This window comes from Gopherus evgoodei, chromosome 7 (assembly GCF_007399415.2).
Source record: "Gopherus evgoodei ecotype Sinaloan lineage chromosome 7, rGopEvg1_v1.p, whole genome shotgun sequence".
Classification (NCBI taxonomy): domain Eukaryota; kingdom Metazoa; phylum Chordata; order Testudines; family Testudinidae; genus Gopherus; species Gopherus evgoodei.
In genome coordinates this window covers 114373586-114396489 of record NC_044328.1, presented here as the reverse complement: position 1 = coordinate 114396489, position 22904 = coordinate 114373586, and the positions used below count along the sequence as shown (strand labels likewise).

The window sequence follows — 22904 nt, the reverse complement described above, 5'->3', positions numbered from 1 at the left end:
TAAGACACAGGAGGTAATTGTCCTACTGTACTCAGCACTGGTGAGGCCTCAACTGGATTACTGTGTCTAGTTTTGGGTACCACCCTTTAAGAAAGTTGTGGTCAGATTCGAGAAAATCCAGAGGAGAGCAGCAAATCTGATAAATGGTTTAGAGAACCTGCACCACAAGGAAAGTTAAAAAAAAAACTGGGCATATTCAGTCTTGAGAGAAGAAAACTGAGATGGGACATGATAATACACATTTCTTAATGCATTTGGAGACTGTCACAAAGATACTGTCTCCATATCCACTGAAGGTAGGACAAAAAATAATGGCTTAATCTGCAGCAAGCGAGATTTATGTTAGATATTAGGGAAAAAAATTCTAACTCTAAGGATAGTTAAGCACTGGGATAGACGTCCAAAGGAGGTTGTGGATTTCTTTTTAAAAACTGGCTAGTCAAACACCTGTCAGGGATGGTCTAAGTATATTTGGTCCTGCTTTAGTGCAGGGGGCTGGACAAGATGACCTCTCAAGTTCCCTTCCAGCCCCACATTTCTATGATTCTGTGATTGGGATTACACCTGAGTGTCATTTCTGAATGTTTTCTATTCAATATTTGTTTGAGTTGCAGATTTTTCCACAAAACCTCCACGTTCTCTATATGTGGTCCCATTTTTTATTATTTTCTGAGTCCAGGATAGGCCTGATTCTCTGCTTTTATGATGTGTTGATTTCAGTGGTAGTCGGTCCTAATTTACATCAGCAAACACTGAAGCAGAGTCCGCTCCACAGTTGTCCTCATCAGAGGTCAACACGAAGAAAGCTGCATTCATATTTTCTTTCCAGTCTTGGCCACAGTGTATCATAGCCAAAGCACTCATCTATTTTCATTTCAGAAATTCAATGAACAGTCCATGAATTGACAGAACGTCACACAGTGTTAGTAGTAACAAGCTAATTCCTATACAATTAGATTCAAATTTTGGTTCATGCTGGTTGTGAAAATTATTCTGTGACATCACAGACTGAACTGCCCAGAGGGCTGGGACTGTGATACATAGAACCAGTAATGTACAGTTGAAAGGCTAATAATGCAAGATGGATTGGTAGTAAGTGTAATTCTTTGCCACTAGATGACTGGTAGCTTAAATGAAGTGCCTGGGTGTCCTTAGTTCAGTTCCCACACAACTTGTGTCCACCTTACAAAAGCCATCATCACAAATAGGGATGGGAGAACCTCCAGGGTTAGAGGTTACAAGTAATGTTTAAAAGTTCTAATGCTAACAGCCAATTGCTTAACTATACTTGCAGCTCAAAATTATAGAGTCCAAATAAGCAAAATTAATCAAAGATGAAGCAGTACAATACAGAAAGGAAAAGATTAATACTTTACCAATATGATCTGGAGAACAGAGCTTCACAAAATTCAATTTTTCTCTGAAATATGTATTCAAAACTAGCTGAGTATATAGCATGGTTTTTTACAAGTTAGATAACATTCAATATGCTATTCAAGATATAACCCGCCAATCAGCTTTTTGTCTTGTTTTTCTGTACCTTTCTTTTGAACACTGCTTTCCAGGTACCAATGGGCTGTGGAAGTACCTCCCAACCTGTTCCAAGACAAACTACTTGTGTATTTTGTCTCTAAGAGGTTTTATTTTGCCCATGCCAAGAGCTGAATTCAGCTTTGTGAAGTGTTATGGCATATATACCTGAGCATGAGTGAACAGGAAAAAACACTATTCTGGGAAAGCATAATAAAATTCAGTTAGCACAGCTACCCAGCATTCATATGTGATATAATGTATGCAATATTAATAGCTTGTAACAGAGTTTTCTCATCACCACTAGAGATGCCTCCTCCTGGCTGCTCTGGGGATTAGCCCCGCCCAGTCTGTTTTATATTAGCTCTGCTTGTTTCTTCTCATCTGGGTTCCATCATCAATTGGTGTTGTATAGCAAACCTAATTCCCCTCAGGGTGTGGACTGTCAGCTTGTCTGGCCCCTTCCCAGCCCCATTAACCCTTTCTAGACTAGTGTGGGTTGAATTTCCCTTCATATTGCTAGAAACATTAATTTATGTGTAGTATATATTAATGTGGTATATACTAGGAATAACATAGAATAGCTAACAATCACTTTCTGTGTGTTACTCTGTGTAGTAAAGTGGTCATCAAGGTATTAGCTAGATTACTCAGAATGTTATAGATTGGAGCTATGCCCCTACCTCACTTGCTGTTTAGTTAATGGGTGTTTTCTCCACTTCCCTAATCATTATGTAGCTGAATAAAACAGCACATTCTCCACTTACAGTCCTGTAAGTAAAGTTTGTTTCTTGTGCACTGAGCAGTCCCTTTACAAAACCTGGCATGTAACTTCTGTAAAATGAGGTAAAGATGTTTATGTTTCTGTGTAAAGCGCTTAAGCCCAGAATTTCAAAAGAGACTAGTGATTTTGGGTACCCAACTTTGAGGCACTTTCAAGGGACCCGCCAGAAAGTACTCTACCCCCATTCTTTGAAAATCAGACCTTTTCAAGATGTCTCAAGTCGAGCAACCGAAAACAAAAGCACCCAGTGCCATTTGTCACTTCTTGAAATGGCTGTCCAAGCACTAATTGTTGAATTATAGTTGGCAGTCTTGGCAGAAAGGCCAAAGACTGAATAATTTGGAGGTTGAAAATGACTAGTCCTTCCTCTAGAAATGGTGGCTCCAGACCAGACTTTGAGGCACAGTGGCTGGGCAGCATGCAAAATTTTGCAGCCCTGATGCCTGTGCTGAACCTGTCCTGTGGATAAAAAGAATGTCAGCATCCAGGGCTGTTAATGATCATGTCATTATGAAGTCATATAATTATTAATTGTTATGTTTATGAAAGGTCAATACTATGTTGCTATACAAAACAGGTGTATTGAGAGAGGCATGTCCTGGAGACTTTACTCGATACTAAGGCAACCCACCAACTGCATTGTGTCTTTTTATTTTTTCGGCGACTCACCTGGGGTCCAATTTTTGTGAGTGAGAGCGCACGCGTGTTGGGAAATGAAAATCATACACAAAGTTTCTTCTCTTTCTCTGCTGCCCTCCTCATCCCATGAAGGGGACCCAGACCACCTGTAGAGGCACCCTCTGCCCCAGCACCACAACCCTAACCTGGGCTGTTGTGGGGAGTTGGAAAATGAGCCTGCCCCACTCTAACCGCACAGTAGTGGCTCCTGTCCCATGGAGCTAAGCCCGGATCTCTACTCTGGCCATCACTGCCTGGTGCACAGGGTCACAGCACCACGGAGAGGTAGCTGGGCCAAACCTAAGTGGTGCGGTGACCCCATGTACCAAATCACAACATTGGAGTGGTGAGCCAAGCCCAGCCCTGTGGCTCAAGAGCCGCTGCTTTCAGGGTCGGTCCTTCCCACTGGGACCTCCTTTCAGCACCGAGGCACACAACCCATCTAAAACCTTCCTGTGACTGTTTGGGGAAAAACTGGCTTATAATGGAGACAACAAAACACACTGGGAGGCGCAAAGGAAGGGGAGTCGTGTTAGATCCTCCCCCTCTACCAGTCCATAAATGTTTCATGCATGCTTTGCTGTCGGGGATGGGTTGGCAGTGGTGGTCCCTTTAGAAGGGAAGGGAACAACAGAGAGTGAAGGCCTGATGCCGAGGGCTTGGGGAGGATATGTCTTGATTCAGTGGAAGGAGGTAGCATGAAGGAGGGGCATTGACTGTGGATTGATGAGGAGGAGCTTTGATGGTTCAGATAATAGGGAACCCAGATCTGAACTATCCCTGCTTTTTGATGAGCTATTTCAATTGCAAAACCCACTGTTCATAATTGCCAAGGATTGTTCTGCTCCATGGGTGACATTGCATGCAATTTATTTAATATAAATATTTGAAAATACGCAAATTAAATTAATTTGCACACAGTCACAGGCTCATGGTCAATACACCCTGCCCTGAGCAATGTGTGTGTAGCAGGGAGAGGACTTGGAGCTGCAAGGTGGGCTATGGATGCTGGGGTTTAGGGGATTGCTGGAGGACAGGGGGTTGTTTGAACGACTGAGAGGGAGCTGGTGCACATAGCTACAGCTTATGTGGGAGGGAGGGAGCTGGAAATTGTTCTACTGCCCTTGCAGCCTATTCTTGTCATTGTCTCTAGCGGCTGGTTCCACGCTGTGATACAGAAGAGGAGACATTGAGCTATCTGTTCATGCCAAGGTGGCCTCTAGTGGCCAAATGGTGCAATGACAGGCAAATACTTGCTGGCTTTCCACACGTTCATCTTAATTTGTGATGTATCCGCTAAGAGGTGGGATTGAAGATTGACCTGTAAAATGCATGGTCATCATACACTGACCAACCAAGGTAGTTATAGTCTAACTTAGCATCTTCATTTTGTTTACTCTGGAGACTTTTTTTCTCTCCTAGAAGATGAAAGTTGTGAGACTAGTTGTGGGGTCTTTTATCTCGCACAGTGACATATGCAACAAGAGTGAAAGATCAGCCAGGAGCAGACGGCTTGTCTTGTCTTGTCTTGATCTCACCGTTTAAGCCTTGTGGTGAGATCCCAGACAGGGAGAGTCTGTCAGTGACAAGGGTCCCACACTAAATATACCAGTATGATGAGCGGTGTTGGGGGCAGGCTGAGGAGGGCAGTGGCCCCAACACCATAACCAGCAACACAGAGAGGGTGCAGGCAGTTTTGTAGGCAATGGGCTGGAGTAGTAGCCATGAGGTTTGCATTGCAGTGCTGTCCCTAGAGCAGGAGAGATTTTGCCTTTCTGGACAGATTTGAAGCTCTGGGTCGGCGGATTAGGATTATCAGGCTGGGATTTTTGTTTATTTTTTGTTTTTTAAACCAGTGCTCTAGTGAATGAGAGGCCCTCACCTAGCCCAACATATCCCAATCAAATCACCCTAAAATCTCTTTTTCATACCTGACCAAGTGCCTCATAACGTTTATTCTTTCTCCCAAACAGACAGTTGAGTTCTGTATTGACTTTTCAATAATTGCTTTGAGGTTAGTTTGTAGGTTTTGTGTCAGTTTAAATAACTCTATCTCTGAGTTGCAGGGCTTGGTTCTATGTCAAGATTATGATGTACTCTTTATCATTCTAGTTCCTTCACTCTGTAGCTCAGTTTTCCAAAGACGGCACACTGAATTGTGGTTTAAGTGCCCCCGTGCAATTTCTCTAATGTCAGTCTTTGGGGCTACTAAATGCAGTACTACACTTACTAAGATTTGTCTTTACTACAATGATTTTTGTCTTGTATTCCATAGAACAGTAGTTCTGCTGTACAATATACAAGGAATAATGCTGAAATTAGTTCCAAAATTGATTGTGCATACATAGTATACAAGCCTGTACTACATGTTTGAAAATGGTACTGATAAACTGTGGAATCATGACAGAGATGTACACATTTGACCTCTTTGCCTGCCTTCTGCCAACTAATCTCTCTTTCCTTGGATTGCATGTGATATCCCAAGCATGTGAAAAGCTTCTTAAATTAAGCTCCTAGAGAAGTCTATTCTCCTTCCTCCTCCCAAATGTGGTATATTTCTTAGTTTTGTTTTATTTCATTCTATAGTGCTGCTCTTCACCATGGTATCTGAGCATGTTCTCTATAAAATTAGTACTAACAATAAAGTCCCTAGTGGACTTCATGGGGTCTAATGTACTTTTCACTGTGGGGTCATAACCCTGCTTTAAGGGTAGGATTTATGGTTTTGATATTTAAAAAGTCCCTAGTTTGATGGGAATCCCATCAAATTAACACAGCCCGAGGCTCAGAGTGGTGAGTTTCAGTCTTGGGTTAGAGAGAGCTTCTTAAACACGTAATAATGTCACTTTTTTTAAAGGTCCAATAATTTGTGACCTAGTGGGATTCAAAATAGAATCTGCATACAGCTGGAAGGGAGAGATGCCTAGCTCCCCAAAGGAATCCAGCACTAACATCAACAGCCACCCCACATTCCTAAAATAGCTTCTCTGTCACATGTAGCATATACTGAATATATGCTGGTGCGGTGGAAAGGTTTTATTAGACAACTCTTGGGTAACAAGAGAGGGTGTGGTGATTAGCTGAAGGGAGTGAGCAGTGTGGGCATGTGTCGGGGGATGAGTTTTGTGCAGGTAATGTATGTGTACCTTCAGCTCGGGGTGTGTGCGGGGAAGGGGAGGCTGGGGGAACAAGAATGACTTGGAAGAGGAAAGAAGAGGGAAAGTATGTGGGGCATGTATGTGAATTTTAGCCTAACAATAACTAGCATGTTATGGTTAGTGCATGCTCCTTTCTACCCATAAATTTCCCCTCGTAAATAAGATAGAGCACATGTTTTTTGCATGTGTAACAGCATCTCAATGCCAGTCAGACTCAGTTAATGCTATATTCTACAAGGCACCTTTAAGCACTATAAGGAAATCTGCAAGCTTTCACATTCAGCCAGCAACTGAGACGAATTAGAAATGCTACCCAAGTCCACATACTCTGTGTAGGCCTTCTTGGGGGACCTGAGTGTCACGAAAATTATTCTGTTGTGGATGGTTGCTCCTTTTGATAGAGACTCCAGCCAGTTTTAATGAAGAAACAGCACAGAAACACCATACTTTCCTATCTGTCAGAAGCCCAGCCTGGGGGCTGGAGCTACTGTTATTCCTCAGAGCTCAACAGCGCTACAGATGTGTACACTTGCGCAGTGAATCCCTGTAACTTGTATTCAGGATATAAAAGACAGACACATAACATTAAGCCCTAGAGACCTCCCCCCCTCAACCCCAGCTGGTCGCCTGCCATATTTGCTATTTTTTCTGCACATCAGGATGGTTTATTTCTGCACCCTCAATAAGTCCTTCTTTAAAATACAGCCAGATCTCCTGGACTCCTTTTCCTCTCATATTAGCCTCCTAGGGGATCCTGCCCATCAGTTTGCTGAGGGAGTCAAAGTCTGCTTTTCTGAAGTCAGGGGTCCATATTCTGGTGCTCTTCTTTCTTCCTTTTGTCAAGATCCTGAACTTGACCATCTCATGGTCACTGCTGCCCAAGTTGCCACCCACTTGTACTTCCCCTACCAATTCTTCACTGTTTGTGAGCAGCAGGTCAAGAGGAGTGTGGCCTCTAGTTGGTTCCTCCAGAATGTGCACCAGGAAGTTGTCCCCAACACTCTCCATAAACTTCCTGGATTGTCTGTGCACTGCTGTATCGCTCCCCCAGCAGATATCAGGGTAATTGAAATCCCCTATGAGAACCAGGGCCTGTGATCTGGAAATTTGTTAGTAGTCCAAAGAAAGTCTCATCTACCTCATCCTCCTGGTTTGATGGTCTATAGCAGATGCCCATTTGCTCTTTCCTGTTCCAAATGCCTAGGTTTTTCATTTATTTTTTACAATAGAAGGGCTTGATTTATCTTCTAACAGCATTGTCTGCCTGAGGAAGAAGGTCCTGGAGATGGCCACCCTAGCGCTTATGTGGTCTGTAAAGCCCTATGTTACATTATTTTTAAATATATGAAAAGGCTGCTCAGAGTCTTGGATACATGGTTTGAAGTTTTGGTTTTTAAATCTAATTCAATAAATACCTATGAGAGCCAAACTCTTTCCCCCCCTAAATTATTTCCTCATATTTCTGGCATCTTTCTGGCATACTTTAGGGAAAAAAGGAAGGGGAACATTTGCAATGGTTACAAAGTTCAAACATGGTTTCAAATGGACTAAGCCAGGTTTTTTGCCAGTCTGAAGTAGGTTCTTTCAGGTGCACAAATGTCAAAAAGTGACCTAGGAAAACTACAAGCAATAAAGCCAGAGAAAGGTTGCGCAGAATGAAGAGGCAGTGTAACAGAGTAATTCCTAAGATGCTCTTTAATTTATCTCTGAGGGTCCACAGGAATTAAGCTTGAATCACATAGATGTCAATTTCTTAAATAACAGCACATAGCAGACTTGCTCCAGTTTGAATACACTTAGCTGAATGTTAAGAGACCTTTAAAATCCTTTTCACAGCAGTGGTTGTTCCTTCGCATTGACGTGACTGGCATTGGCTCTGCTATTGCGTTCATGTTTTAAAGTTCATGTCTCACCCAGATTTCATATGGCCTTACATGTTGCAGTCACCACTCGGAGAGGCAACTGTGACATTGTATAGTTGGGCTGATGTTAATGTCTTTGCCTTTCCACAGTGGAGAATGGCAAAATAAATAGCACACTGACACCTACTGCAGAATGACACAGTGTGTGCTATGAAGTAAAGAATGTTATATTGGAGCATTTGAAAACAGACCGGATTAAGAAGCTTTAGGGAGCAAACAAATTATGTGATTGGTATTCATTCACTCTGTATTTTATAAACAAAACCAGAGGTGATGTCTTAAAAATTACTCAGTTCAACACAGTGATGACCTGCAAAGGATCCATAACCTGGACAGATACCTTGATCAGTCCCATAATCTCTTCATGCTCAGGCCTTCAAGCAGTAATGAACTGTTGAAATGTCTCAGCCTCCAGCTTTTCCCATGTGCTTGAGCTTGTTACCAAGACTCCCAAGAACTAACCCTACTTGTGTCAGAATTCCCCAGAGTGGCTAATCAGAACCCTCTGCATTTTCTTCCAATCAAGACAGGAAAGACCAGCTTTGCTTTGTGTTTTGTTTTCTAAAAAAAAGTTTGGGAGATCTTGTTGGAGTTTCAGTCTAAACGTCATCGTGGGTTTACTCTCATTACTGCTAGGGTCTTGCAGGTTTGGGAAATGTAATGACTGAAACAATTTAAAACAAGTGGGTCTGTCTACCTTACAGGCGCATACCAGTGGGAAAGCAAGCAACTTGTAAAACCAAGCAAATTTCAAGTTATTGTTTGGGGAAAACCATTTCTTATGCTCTCTCCTTTTTGTGGATCACTGTACTATCCTAACACCTTATAAGCTGAACAAAGGCATAATTGGAGAATGTCTCTGTCAGGTCTATTTCTGGTATCACAAAACTATTTGGTTGTGCCAGGGAAGGGGTTAAAAAAGATGCCAGAAAGAAGACTCTGGTAGAATTCTATGAACAGCAAGGGAGAGAAAATAAATAGTTTCAAGAGGTGGTTGCCATCATCCTGCAAACACATGAACAGGTCTCCCAATGATCAGGGCTATGTAATGTTGTTTGGCTGTTGGAATGATGATTTGGGAAACTTTAGGAATATACATGTGTCAAATTGCTACCCTCAACCTTCCTTTTAATGCACCTGTTTTCATGAATGCAACTGCTTGTTCCACTAAGGCATACAGCTATTCTGTGTATGTGAATCAGATTCTGTATATGTGAATCAGGTTTGCTATCCAAAAAACATGCAAAATGGCCATGTACCAATATTTGAGGACACAATCAGAAACCCATCTTGAACTGTGGTCCTCTTAACCATCTATCTGACCATGTTAGGAAAATGACAGAATTCTTAAAGATAATTTATATTACTAGCCACAGATCTCCCCAACATCTCCTATGGGGAGAAAAAAAGATAAAAATATACTTGTATTAATCAAGGAGCTATTCTCCAAGCTGACGTACTTGCAGAACTCCTGTTGACATTGATAGGACAGACTCAGTACACATCAAAGGGAGAATGAATTATGCCCTTCAATGTTTCCATGACATTTCCATTTCTACTCACTCCCCTTTCATATTTGAATGATGTCATTAGTGCTAAAATGAATCAAAATCTTAATAATGCAGCTGCTTGTACAAACATATAAAGGGACCATGTTTATGCTTTCAGAACACTATATCTCCCTTTTTCCAAACTTAATGGAAATATGAGTATCCATCATCTGCCTTCTGGGATGATGCCCTTGGTGGGACACTTCTGAGAGTACCAATTCAGGACAAATTGCTTAGAACAGGGCAGTTACAACCCAAGAGTGTTTTGTTTTTTTTTACTTCTAAGGTACACCAAACCAGCCAGACAGAGAGGACTTTGTTTTTACCTCATTGGCTAACAAGCAATTACTTTACACTCCAGTTTCCCAGTATCACCAACAGTCTCACTCGTTATGGGGATGAATGGTTATGAAAACCTATACCTCAGTAAAAGGGGAAAGGTTCTCCTGATCCCAAAGGACCAAGCCCGTCACCCCAGGTCAATATACAGATCAGATCTTACCCACAAATCACCCTGTTGCCAATCCTTTAGAATCTAAAGGTTTATTTATAAAAGGAAAAAGATATAGATCAGAGCTAAAATTGGTTAAAGGGAATAAATTGCTTACAGTAATTGCAAAGTTATTTGTTCACGCTTGTAGCAGTGATGGAATCAATTGCAGGTTTAAGTCAAGTATCTGGAGTACATCCAGAACTGGGATGGTCATTCAGTCCTTTGTTCAGCGCTTCAGTTTGTAGCAAAGTTCCTCCAGAGGTGTGAAGCAGGATTGAAGACAAGATGGAGGAGTTTTCAGGGACTTTTATATCTTCTGCCTGTGGAAGGACACCACTTTGTTCTTACTATAGAAATTCATAGCAGCGAGATGGAGTCTGGAGTCACATGGGCAAGTCACATGTCCATGCATGACTCAGTTTGCAGGCCGACGCCATTGTTTACATGCTAGTTTGAATGTTCCCAGGAAAGCTCAGATCTGGATTGGTGTCTCCCAAAGTCCATTGTCAGTTAAAGTGTTTATTGATTGGGCACTTACTGAGAATAATCCCTTCTCAAGAATCTGACCAAATGCTTCACTGAGGCTACTTGGACTCAAATATATTTGAGATACAAGTACATAGCCCATGTTCATAACTTCAAATACAAAAATGATACACACATACAGATAGCATAATCATAACTAGCAAAGCATAACCTTTTACCTCACATGACAAACTTTGTACAATATTTGCTGCAAATATGTAACAGTGGTTGCAACAATGATCTATATGGTCACAGTTTATGTCAATAACATCACAGATGAACATACTGTACTGAGAATAACAAGATGCGAGGAGCATGGTGTCTGCTTGCAGCATTGCTTGAAAGCTAGCAAGCTTCTCAAATGTACTGCAATCCACATATTTCAGATGCCTTCCATTTGCCACTTATCACTCTAAAGGACTTCTGCATTAGGTTGCAAAATGTCAATTATTTCCCTCTTAAGTCACTAGAGAAAAACAGCAATGGATCAGTGGTTCTAGAGCATTATTCTTAGTGAAACCAATCTGTGAGATGACTCCGAGGTTTTCTTGGTACTGCTGAGTTTATAGATTGTCAACTGCTGTGGGTATGCCAGGAAGTTACTTATCAGTGGAATAATCCAGGATCAGTTTAACTTGAAGAACTCTGATATTCACTCTAATTGCTAAGGCAGAGCATTTGCCAGTTCTTCTTCAGTGAAGGGTGATATATTACTGCAGTGGTCCTGTGACAAAATCCTTAATTTGCAACTTTCACAATTTTACCACTTAATTCCCTCTGAGGGCTTTACCTCAGGAGCACTGTGAATTCATTTGACAGTTTAAATAACTGTGCATTTCCTCTTGTCGTAGGAGTGCAAGTTGAGTACAAGAAAGTGAAATTTATTCTATATATGCCACTTGGACAAATTGTAACAGTAAGCCATGTTTGTGTGCATTCCCCATCCCATTCATTAAGAATATGTTATTGTTACAGAATTAAAAATAACACATGATTCTATCTGTAATGAGCTCTTCAATATAGATTTAAACTCTTTGGAATGAGTTTATAACCTTGAATGGAAACACCAGACTAATGACATTAGCTTGTGTTTGGTGTGTGTCACCTTGCTGTTACTTTAAAATAGTATGCGCTCTCTTGCAGTATGCTGGTCTATTTGGACTGGGGGGAGACAAAGAAGGGCCAAGAAAACAAATAATATTATTGCCCCTTTGCAGAATGGTAGCAGATTTGGGGTTTTTTTTGTTTGTTTGATTGTTTGTTGGTGGGTTGTTTTCTCATTGGAATAGACTTTGGTGATATAAATTTAGAGTATTTTCCCCTTAGCTATTTATGTTCACAAAATGTACGTAAGTCCTATTATCCTTGAACAGAGGTAGCAAAAATGATGGCCGATGCTTTTGAAAACTGAACGCCAGTTCAGCTAAGATACCTCTGTGTGTAGCCAAAGAAAGCAGCACACTCAGACATTATCCTGCTTTAAGAACCCTAGGGCTTTCTGGCCTCTGTGCTATCACCTAGAAATTCCTTTAGTCCCAAATCCTTTGTTCTCAGTATCGACCATAGGCCTGGCCTTTGGTTCTAGTTCAGATGGGCCTGGATATAGTTCTCCTCTACCCAGCTGCCCTACACAAAGAGATTCCTCAGACACATTCAGCTGTAACCGATGTCCATTGCAGTTGGATTTTGCCTCTCTTCCTTGCAGGCAGCAGAAAGTGTGTGACCCACAGAATACATAATATCTATCTGGAGTGTGGCTGCAAAATTTGAAGCCCTTAGTACAGGGGTAGGCAACCTATGGCATGGGTGCCAAAGGCGGCACACGAGTTGATTTTCAGTTGCATTCACACTGCCCGGGTCCTGGCCATTAATTTTAAATGATGCTGCTTAAATATTTTATAAACCTTGTTTACTTTACATACAACAATAGTTTAATTATATATTATAGACTTATAGAAAGAGACCTTCTAAAAACATTAAAATGTATTACTGGCATACAAAACCTTAAATTAGAGTGAATAAATGAAGACTCGGCACAGCACTTCTGAAAGCTTGCTGACCCCTGCCTTAGTATTTAAGCTTTTCTATCAAGTATATAGGAAATATAATATAGGAAATATAACCCATTTATTCAATATCAAGTAGTAATTTCATTACCAGCTTTGTCATAACAGTATATCAACTGGTCTGTCTGAAGAAACATGTTTCTATGGATTCAAGCAATCTTTAATGCAGCTGGAGCCTTAACTACAGAAATGCCTTTGTCATTGATTACAGCTCTCAACTTCATCTCCCCGCACCTCCCTCTGTGTCTTTATCGCTACTCTCTCCTCCCATCAACCCTGCAGAGCAGGGAAAAGTTACAATATCTATATCTTCTTGTACATACCTTAGGAAAGCCCGTTGTAAAGCAATCTCCTCCCCCAGCCTAAAGAGATCTTAAAGTTTCTTGATGACACTGACTTAAAAATATGCTCATTGTCCACATTCATCATTTTCTGTGCACGTCTCTGATTCCCCCTCTGATAGTATCTGGAAATTTGCTGATTTATCTCTGTATCTAAGTTATAGAGCATTATATTGGATTACAGAGCACCTCAGTATTAGCTTCAGAGATGTTTAAATAATGATTCCATCCAGGACACTAAGGCTCCTTAGTCTTGACACTGTGAAATATGCCTACTTCTGTTCACTGCTATGTCAGAGTAGGAGCCTCTTGAGAGAACATTGTAGCAGGAGTGTATATATTTTCAAGTGACAAGTCTGGCACTTTGCAGCAATCTGCTTTTATCTCCCCCGCACCCTCCCTCAATGAATTCTCCCAAATCCCCAAATCTTACTTACAGGAGAAATGGGAGGCTCTTGAGGGAGACACGAAGTGGAAAGTATGGCTTGATGGAGTGCCAGAGAGGCCTTAAAGTAACAATGCCTTAAAGTAACAGCTAATAAATTTAAATTCTCCTTAGACAGAGAGCTTTTTCATTGTGAGAGACAGAGGAGGAGTGAGCGAGCTTGGTCATCAAGCTAAAGCAGGGCCGGTGCAAGGATATTTTGCACCCTAGGTGAAACTTCCACCTTGCGTGCCCCTGCCCCCCCCTAAAAAAATCACATACATTATACACAATACACGGTCACAGAGTAACATGTTATAATTTAGAATTTGTGTTTCCGCGCTTTAAGTTTAACAAATTTAGAAACAAGTTCCTCCAAGTCAATACTGTGAGCAATGTCATGTTCTATTGACAAGGTAGATAGCCTAACAAGTCTTTGTTGCAACATTGATGTTTGCATGTACGTTTTTATCAACTTGAGCTTTGAGAAGCTTCTCTCACCACTGGCCACAGAAACTGGGAGCGTCAAGAGGATGTGAAGAGCAATAACTGTGTTAGGGACACTGCCAGTTTATTTTCCCATATGAAGTTCAATACATCTTGCGGTGATGAACTCCTTTGGACTCGTCTTGCAATTCACTGCACAAGTCAAAGGCATCAATATGTTTGGATTCACTATGCTGCAAAGCTTTCTCCAGATTCAGTGTTCTGTAATTTGCTTTGGTGTTTTATGTTGCAAACTGTAAACATCATGTATGAAGCCAAATAGTGAACTAATTTGCTGCATCAATGTGAATCTTTCTTCAACCGAATGTATTGCTGTATCAATGACTGCAAAGTAAAAGTTCACTTTGAATTTTTCTTTCGGATTATAAATAGATTCGTCATCTGCTTCATATGTGAACTGCTTCCTCTTCTTTCTAATACGGATTGGATCTGGTTCAAAAAATGCCAGTACATCCAACTCCTCCGCACGTTCACCTGCATCTACTAATGTTTTCTCAAAGGCTGCGTCACTTCTGCAGCCCACAAGAAGCTTCTTGGTTTCTCCAAGTTGATTAATGGCATCACATATATCAAATTCTTTTGCCTGAAGTTGTTTGCTAGTTGTGTTGATCTCAAACAATATGTCATACCACAAAACAAGAGAAACAAGAAACTTGAAACTAGAAATGGCTTTTGTAAGAGCCTTTGCATCAATTTGTGATGTATTGCCAGATGATCCTGTCAGAGTAGTGTCGTCTTAGATGTCTATTAGAGGATCATAAATGTCACCAAGCTGATAGTGAAGAGATTTCAAGGCATTGATTCGACTTTCCCATCTTGTTTCACTCAATGGTTTAATTGTGAGATTAGATACATGGCATGTTAGAACTTCCCAGCGATGTGTAGAAGCTGAGAAATACACATACACATGTTGAACGAAATCAAAGAAGGCAGTTGCCTCTGAGCAACACTTTGCAACATCATTCACAACCAAATTCAATGAATGTGCAGTGCGAGGAATGAAAAAGTGTCCAGCGAAGAATTTTGGATATTAATCCACGAGCCTATTTTCTTTCCCTTTCATATTGCTCCCATTGTCGTAGCCTTGACTATGCAAGTTTTCTATAGGCAGTGACATCTCTTCTAACTGGCGAAGAATAGTTTGTCATACCAGCTCCAGTTGCCTCCGTAAGTGACACAAATCCCAAGAAGCGTTCCTTTTATGCATACTGATTCAGTCTCATTCTCAGTCTCTGAAGTAGGCCTATCCACAAACCGAATGATCATGGTCATTTGTTCAGCGTGGCCTGCATCTAGTGTACAATCTAGAATGATCGAAAAGTATTTTGCAGCATGAACAGATGCTAGGATTTTTTGTTTGATGGCATTGGATAGAAGCTGAATAAGCTCATTCTGTATGTCTTTCCCTAGGTAATGTACTTGCATATCCTGGTCCTTAATCCTGCGAAGATGCTCATCCGTAAGTGGGTCAAACAAAGAGATATTCGACACATTTGAGGAAATTCCCATTACCTGAAGTGTGCAGTTTTTCATGTGTTCCCCGAAAGGCCAGGTTTTGCACACCAAGAACTCTGACCAAAGCAATCAGACATTTTAGTATTTGCTGCCAATACTTTTCTTCTTGCTTAATCAAGCCCAAATGTTCTTCATCAATTGTTCTCTTGTATTTCAATTGCAGTTCAAGTTCCTTCCATGTCTGAACGTTCATCAAATGTTCACTGCTTTTCTCATGCTGTGAAAGAATTGCAGCCATGAAATGAATTGTCGAGAATTTTCTTTGCTTACTATCTTTGGGAAAATCGAACTGCTGAACTTGTTCCGGTGCATGTTTCACCAGAATTTGTCGGACTTGATCATCACATTTGGCCCAAGTAGCAGGATCACTAAAGCTCAAATTCAAACGAGTGACATTTTCACTTTCATGGTTTTTCAAGTTTTGATCCTCACGTGTCTCATTTGATTCGTCTTCAATATTCAGATTATGTTCTTCAAACTCTTCTTCAACTTGTGAAACTCCCACCTCCACCTCCATCTCTGCTTGATCCTTTGGCATTGAACTACCTTCATCTCTGGCCAGTGGATGGAGATATTTCAGAAATGAACCTTCTTGCTTTCTTTCTTCTTTTTGCTGATCAGCCTTCTGCTTACGAAATTGTGCCCCAGATCTTTTTTTTACTCTACCGTGAGGCTGCATCAACTGCAAATGAAAAAAAATGAAATTTTATTCCTATCAGTCCTTTTTCTTGTTCACTATTAAAAGTAAAGGATAGAGAATGCATGCCACTTACTATAATTCACTATTTGAATTTCATCAACTGTTTGACATAAATATTGATTAAGAGATCAAGATGGCTTTCCCTTAAAATTAAGCAATGTTGATTGTAGTCAGAAATACACCTTTTTTAGTCACATATACTTCCTTCCTTCATATCAAAATCTGACTGGGAGTGCTGCGGAACCCATTCTGTCTAACTAGCCATGCACCTCCAAATGATTAAAAACATCAAATGGTACAAACTCAATTTGAATGAAAAGTTCCATTTTCTAACTAAATAGGTCACACACACTCAAATGGTTGCCAAGTGCTCTCTGTGGTGGTATGCTCATCTGCTCTAAATGCCTACTAACTTCTCTGTGAAAATAATCTTTGACTTTGATCCAATGAAAGCAGAATGGAAAAGCTCTAGAAGACCTAAGACATGATGGTTAGATGACACAAACAGACACCTGTCCCTCACAGGCACTACCTCATAACATGCCAATTTTGCTTAGGACAGAACATCATAGAGAAATAGTATGCATTCAGTGGTCTCTACACTGGCCAAGCAACAGCATGACAACTAATCTAACCACTCCTTCCAACTTCTTTGATTGCTTCTTGGGCACTGGTGAGGGGTAGCGGTGCCAGACTGAGCCCGGTGATGTGTGCATTACAAGTCTACAAACTGAGGCAAGGTGCTGAGCATAGAGTCCTGATGAGACTGCTGTCACTGCTGTCCTGCACCAAGTGGAGTGCAGTCTCCATGAGGAGAGAACTCAAACAAATATGCTCCTTCTGCATTATTCCCCTAAGCACTTCTGGCAGCTGCTATGGGGATCATTCACAGGCTTAGGCCTGCCTGTTGCAGGCATAACACAGCAGCAGGGCTTAAAACTCAAACAGGGCCGCCCAGAGGATTCAAGGGGCCTGGGGCAAAGCAAATTCGGGGGCCCCTTCCATAAAACATTTGCAATACTATAGTAACATATATTAGGAAATGTAAAAAATAACTAGTGAAATACATTCAAAAATTTATTTGTAATAATTTGAAAATAGACTAAATACATTATTTAAAAATATTAAAAGCTGTAATGGTATGTATACATTTGCAATTACATAATGGGCTGTTGCTGGGTGATGGTGATGGTTGGTACCAATGGGCTGTCGCTGCCTGGGGGTGGTGCTGCTGTTGCCCAGGGCTGGGTGGGGAGCTGGGCTCTGGGTTCAGGGGTGCCCAGCTCACAGGGGCTGGGCTCAGGGATGTGGAGAGACGGGGTTAGGGGGGTGTCCGACTCAGAGGGGCTGGGCTCAGAGCTGGGGGTCAGGGCTGTGGGGGGGATGGAGTCAGGGGGGTTCCTGGCCCCAGCCCCTTATCATGCCATTTACCCCCTCTCCCAGGAGCCTCCAACATACTCCTGGGGCAGGGGGAGCCTCCGACATACTCGTGGGGACCCCTGCGGGGCCTGGGACTGGGGCAAATTGCCCCACTTGCCCACTCTCCGGGTAGCTCTGAACTCAGATATCAGGCATGACAGAGGCTGGAGCAGGGAGAGGGGGGCACTGGGGCAGCTCAGCTCTGCAGGCTGCTGTTCTCTCCAGCTGCCCACGCACAAGGGGAGCAGGAGCAGGGACCAGCCAAGGACCAAGGGGGAAGGAGCACAGGCACCTGAGGCCAAGCTGTGGGGAAGCGCTTGCTTACCTTGCCCAACGCATGGGCGTCGGGGTCCTCTTTCTTCCTCCGTTCCACCAGACCACCGCTGAGGCTCTTTTCTTCTCCGTGCCCCTTGCTGGGGCTGACATGGAGGCTAATCCAGGAGGCAGTCGCCCCTTTCCTCCAGAAGCCCTTGGTATCACGCCATCGCAGAGCTCCTGCTGCGTGCCCTAAGCAGAGCTGCACAGCTCTGCCTAGTCACCAGTGCCCCCGCCGGCAATGAGAAAAATTGCATAGGCTGGAGCCCCTGCTGTGGGAGGGAGAGGGATTCTGAGCCGCTGCCGGCAGCCCAGGGAACCCCCTGGGCTGACGGCTCCCGCAGTGGCGCACTCACCCAGGGGACACCTTGGGCTGCCGGCTGCTGCGGCGGCGCACTGACCCAGGACACCCTGGGCTGCAGGCTGCCGTTGCCGCCGGCAGCTCAGATTCCCTCTCCATCCCAGCAGCAGCGGTCGCTAAACCACTTAAAAAAATGTGGGGGCGCCACTTTTTGGCGACCCCAAATCTTAGCACCCTAGGCAACCGTCTAGTCTGCCTAAATGGTTGCACTGGCCCTGAGCTAAAGTCACTTAGTGCCAAGTAGATATTAATTGCTTTCTCTGTCCACTTCAATGTACGGCCCATGTACTGCTGTCTGCCTGTATTAAATCCACACATGTATTCACAGATGTGCTTGGCTACATGAGAGTTTTTCTTTGAGTATTTAGTCTCTCTTTAGTGGTCCCCACCCACACAAAAATTTCCACACGAGGAAGTTATTTTCTTGCAGTGAGGAATATAGTCCGAGATTTTTCCCATGGCTGCGTGTGTGGTGTCTTCTCCACTGCTCCTTTGCTCTGAAACAGACTTTATCTGAAAATACCTCTTTTCTTTTTTGCTTCAGCGACTTAATTACTCATCCTCACTGCTGTTGCCTATTATGCATCACTGAGAATGTATTAATTAACACTATGAAGTATTTTGAGGGAGAGAGTTTGTATCTAAGATGGTATAAAAGATTAAAGATACTATAATTAGGAAACAAAAGAAGAAAGACATTAGTATGAATCCATCGCCCCTTGATGTGAAGAACCCCACAGAAGATGTAAAATAGTAAATGAAACTATTTTTCTAAAACAAGATTAGTAAATTAAATCTAATTATATGAATTATGTTCGTTGAGTAGCTTTTGCATCAGGGCTTTCTGTCTTTCTACCATTATACTGGCTGCAATTGTTGTTCTTTAATTCTAGTTACTAACTGTGGGTTAAATCCTGCAAATATTTACTCTGAGTTTTTATTCAGATGGAGTAACCACATTCACTTTGAAGGTGGACACCTGCATGAACAAGCATGTGTGAGATTGAGCTCTGTGTATTCACAATATTTGGACTTCTGTATTATTCCTGTTTTGATTTAACTTCTCAGAGCTGTTTTTTTGGATTTTCTTTCTATTTATGCTGTTAAAAAAATTAAAGCTGTTATGCAAATAAAGTTGCTCGGTATTTTGTGTGTTTGTCTATGCCATTATCCACCTGTATTGCCTTCCAGTTTACTTTTTTATTTCAGTCTTTTTTTATCTTGTCCATTTCCATCATCTCTTTATTGTCTGGTTAGTTTGCTTTTCTCTTTTGCATGGTTTATTTTTTGTCCATCTGTTACTCTATCCATCCACACACATTGTATGTATCCTGTCACATAGTATAAACTTCCCAAGGAAAAAAAGAACAAACAAACAAAACTTGCAAGAAGGGCTGACTAGGCTTAACATGAAGCTTTCCTACTTCCTCAGGATGGTGATCGAGTACTGGTTTCTTTTTTTTTCTCCTCCAATTTCTAACTTCTGTGTATTTTCCACACTCTTCTCAATGCTCTTCATTTACAGATTTTTTTTCCTCCTTCTTTTTCTCTAAACAGGTGGCCTCTGCATTGCCCAGTCACTTAAAATTCCCCAGGATCACAAAGAGAAGACCATCGACTTTGATAAAATTATCAAGCAGCTCCTGGACACTCCCAATGCCAGGGCTGTTGTTATTTTTGCCAACGACGAGGACATAAAGTAAGTGTGACTGAGAAAATTAATACATTTGTGCTTGCTGACTTTATGGAGTAGACAAAGTAAATAAGACTGTACAGAGCAATGGAATGGAGTGATCTATTTGTAGGAACCTGTGTATCACTTTATAGAGAGATAGCAGAAGAATACATAGTATATTATTGAAAGTCTCTGGATAAGGATAAAAGGGGTAAAAGACAAGGGTGATGTCATGGTAGGAGGTCTACGACAGACCACCGAACCAAGAAGAAGAGATGGATGAGGCTTTTTTTAAACAACTAACAAAATCATCCAGATCACAGGACTTGGTGGTGATGGGGAACGTCAATTACCCAGACATCTGTTGGGACAATAAGACAGCAGGGCACAGATTATCCAACAAGTTCTTGGAATGTATTGGGGACAATTTTTTATTTCAGAAGGTGGAGAAAGCTACCAAGGGGGAGGCTGTTATAGATTTGATTTGGACAAAGAGGGAGGAACTGGTTGAGAATTTGAAAGTGGAAGGCAACTTGGGTAAAAGTGATGATGAAATGATAGACTTCATGATTCTAAGGAATAGTAGGAGGGAGAACAACACAATAAAAACAATGGATTTCAAGAAGGCAGACTTTAGTGAACTCAGGGAGTTGGTAGGTACAATCCCATGGGAAGCAAGTCCAAGCGGAAAAACAATTGAATACAGTTGGCAATTTTTCAAAGAGACATTATTAAGGGTACAAGAGCAAACTATCCCATTACATAGGAAGGATAGGAAATATGGCAAGAGACCACCCTGGCTTAACTGGGAGATCTTCAGTGATCTAAAACACAAAAAAGAGTCCTGCAAAAAGTGGAAACTTGGTCAAATTACAAAGGATGAATATAAACAAATAACACAAGTATGTAGGGACAAAATTAGAAAAGCCAAGGCACAAAATGAGATCAAACTAGCAAAGGGGCTTAATGCCTTCTTTGTAGATGGAGGGAAGTGGTAGATGTGGTATATCTTGACTTTAGTAAGTCTTTTGATACTGTCTCGCATGACTGTCTCATAAACAAACTAGTGAAATACAACCTAGATGGAGCTATTATAAGGTGGGTGCATAACTGGTTGGAAAATCATTCCCAGAGAGTAGTTATCAGTGGTTCACAGTCATACTGGAAGGGCATAACAAGTGGGGTCCCGCAGAGATCAGTTTTGGGTCCAGTTTTGTTCAATATCTTAATCAATTAGTTAGATAATGGCATAGAGAGTACACTTACAAAGTTTGCAGACGATATCAAGCTGGGAGGACTTGCAGGTTCTTTGTATGGTAGAATTAAAATTCAAAGTGATCAGACCATTTCTCCTGTTTGTCCAGAAGTAAATAGGATGAAATTAAATGAGGACAAATACAAAGTACTCCACTTAGGAAGCAACAATTAGTTGCAAACATACAAAATAGGAAATGACCACTTAGGAAAGAGTACCATGAAAAGGGATCTGGGGGTCATAGTGGATCACAAGCTAAATATGAGTCAACAGTATAACACTGTTGCAAAAAAAGGAAACATCATTCTGGGATGTATTAGCAGGAGTATTGTAAGCAAGACGTCTTCCACTCTACTCCACACTGATTATTGTTACAGCTGGAGTATTGTGTCCAGTTCTGGGTGCCACATTTCAGGAAAGATGTGGACAAATTGGAGAAAGTCCAGAGAAAAGCAACAAAAATGATGAAAGGTCTAGAAAACATGACCTATGAGGGAAGATTGAAAAAATTGGATTTGTTTAGTCTCTAGAAGAGAGAATTGAGAGGGGACATAACAGTTTTCAAGTACATAAAAGGTTGTTACAAGGAGGAGGGAGAAAAAATGTTCTTAACCTCTGGAGATAAGACAAGAAGCAATGGGCTTAAATTGCAGCAAGGTCGGTTTAGGTTGGACAGTAGGAAAAACTTCCTAACTGTCAGAGTGATTAAGCACTAGAATACGTTGCCTAGGGAGGTTGTGGAATCTCCATTATTGGGGATTTTTAAGAGCAGGTTGGACAAACCCCTGTTAGGGATGGTCTATATAATACTTAGTCCTGCCTTGAGTGCAGGGGACTGGACTAGATGACCTCTCGAGGTCCCTTCCAGTTGTATGATTTTATGATTCTATATTTCGTTATACTCTAGATGGGAAAAGGATTTCTTGGTAGGTATTTTTACTCTTATGATAAGAAATTCATTTCATAATGAAAGGATATAAGATGTGCATAACTGTTACATTTTCAAAATCAGTCTAAAATGAATATTGTCCTGAATTTTTTCCTGTATCCTATCACACCCCAGGTGATCCCAAAGCTCTTTACAATCTGAGGGTTTGATTATGCAATTGCTTTGAATACAAAACTCCCATTGAATCTAAATGGAAGTTATCCTCATGGAAGGGCTACAGTATAATGTTATCCAACTTTGACATTCAGCCACCTCTGCTATAGGAAAGTGGTAGCAAGCCATGCAACAAACACAGAATTCTGCACAAGGATGGGGGAAAGGAATTTTGACCAAGGTCACAAGACCTCATCTTTAGTATTATAAACAACATCAAGGGATCATTAATATTTTCACATAGCAGACAGCATGTTGGTTTTTAAAGATTCATCTGAAAAACACCACCCTCTTCAATAAACTTCACAAAATCAGCTTATCTACATGGGAAGGATGAAGGGCTGAGTTTAACCAAGCTGTATCTTAGAGTGACTAGTTAATGCACAAATAAGTCCAAACATATCTTAAACCTTCATATACTACTATTCTAAGCAAGATCATTTATAATATCACTACTCTTTCACCTGGACAGATGTGGACTTTTGCTCAAAGGACTCAGTCTAGTATAAATAATAGGGAAAGGCCATTGATTCTTACAATAGTATCTGGAATGCCTTGACCTGGAGGCAAGAGCCATCCGTACT

At 41.5% G+C, this 22904-nt stretch overlaps 1 protein-coding gene across 4 annotated transcripts in view; it reads left to right on the top strand.

Annotated features, from left to right (window-relative positions):
* Positions 1-22904, top strand: part of GRM7 (glutamate metabotropic receptor 7) — a 553085-nt gene that overhangs the window by 252406 nt on the left and 277775 nt on the right. For all 4 annotated transcript variants that reach the window (XM_030570395.1, XM_030570394.1, XM_030570392.1 and 1 more), the window contains exon 3: positions 19846-19987. In XM_030570395.1, coding sequence (XP_030426255.1) covers positions 19846-19987 — 142 coding nt within the window. The remainder of the gene's footprint in view (positions 1-19845; positions 19988-22904) is intronic.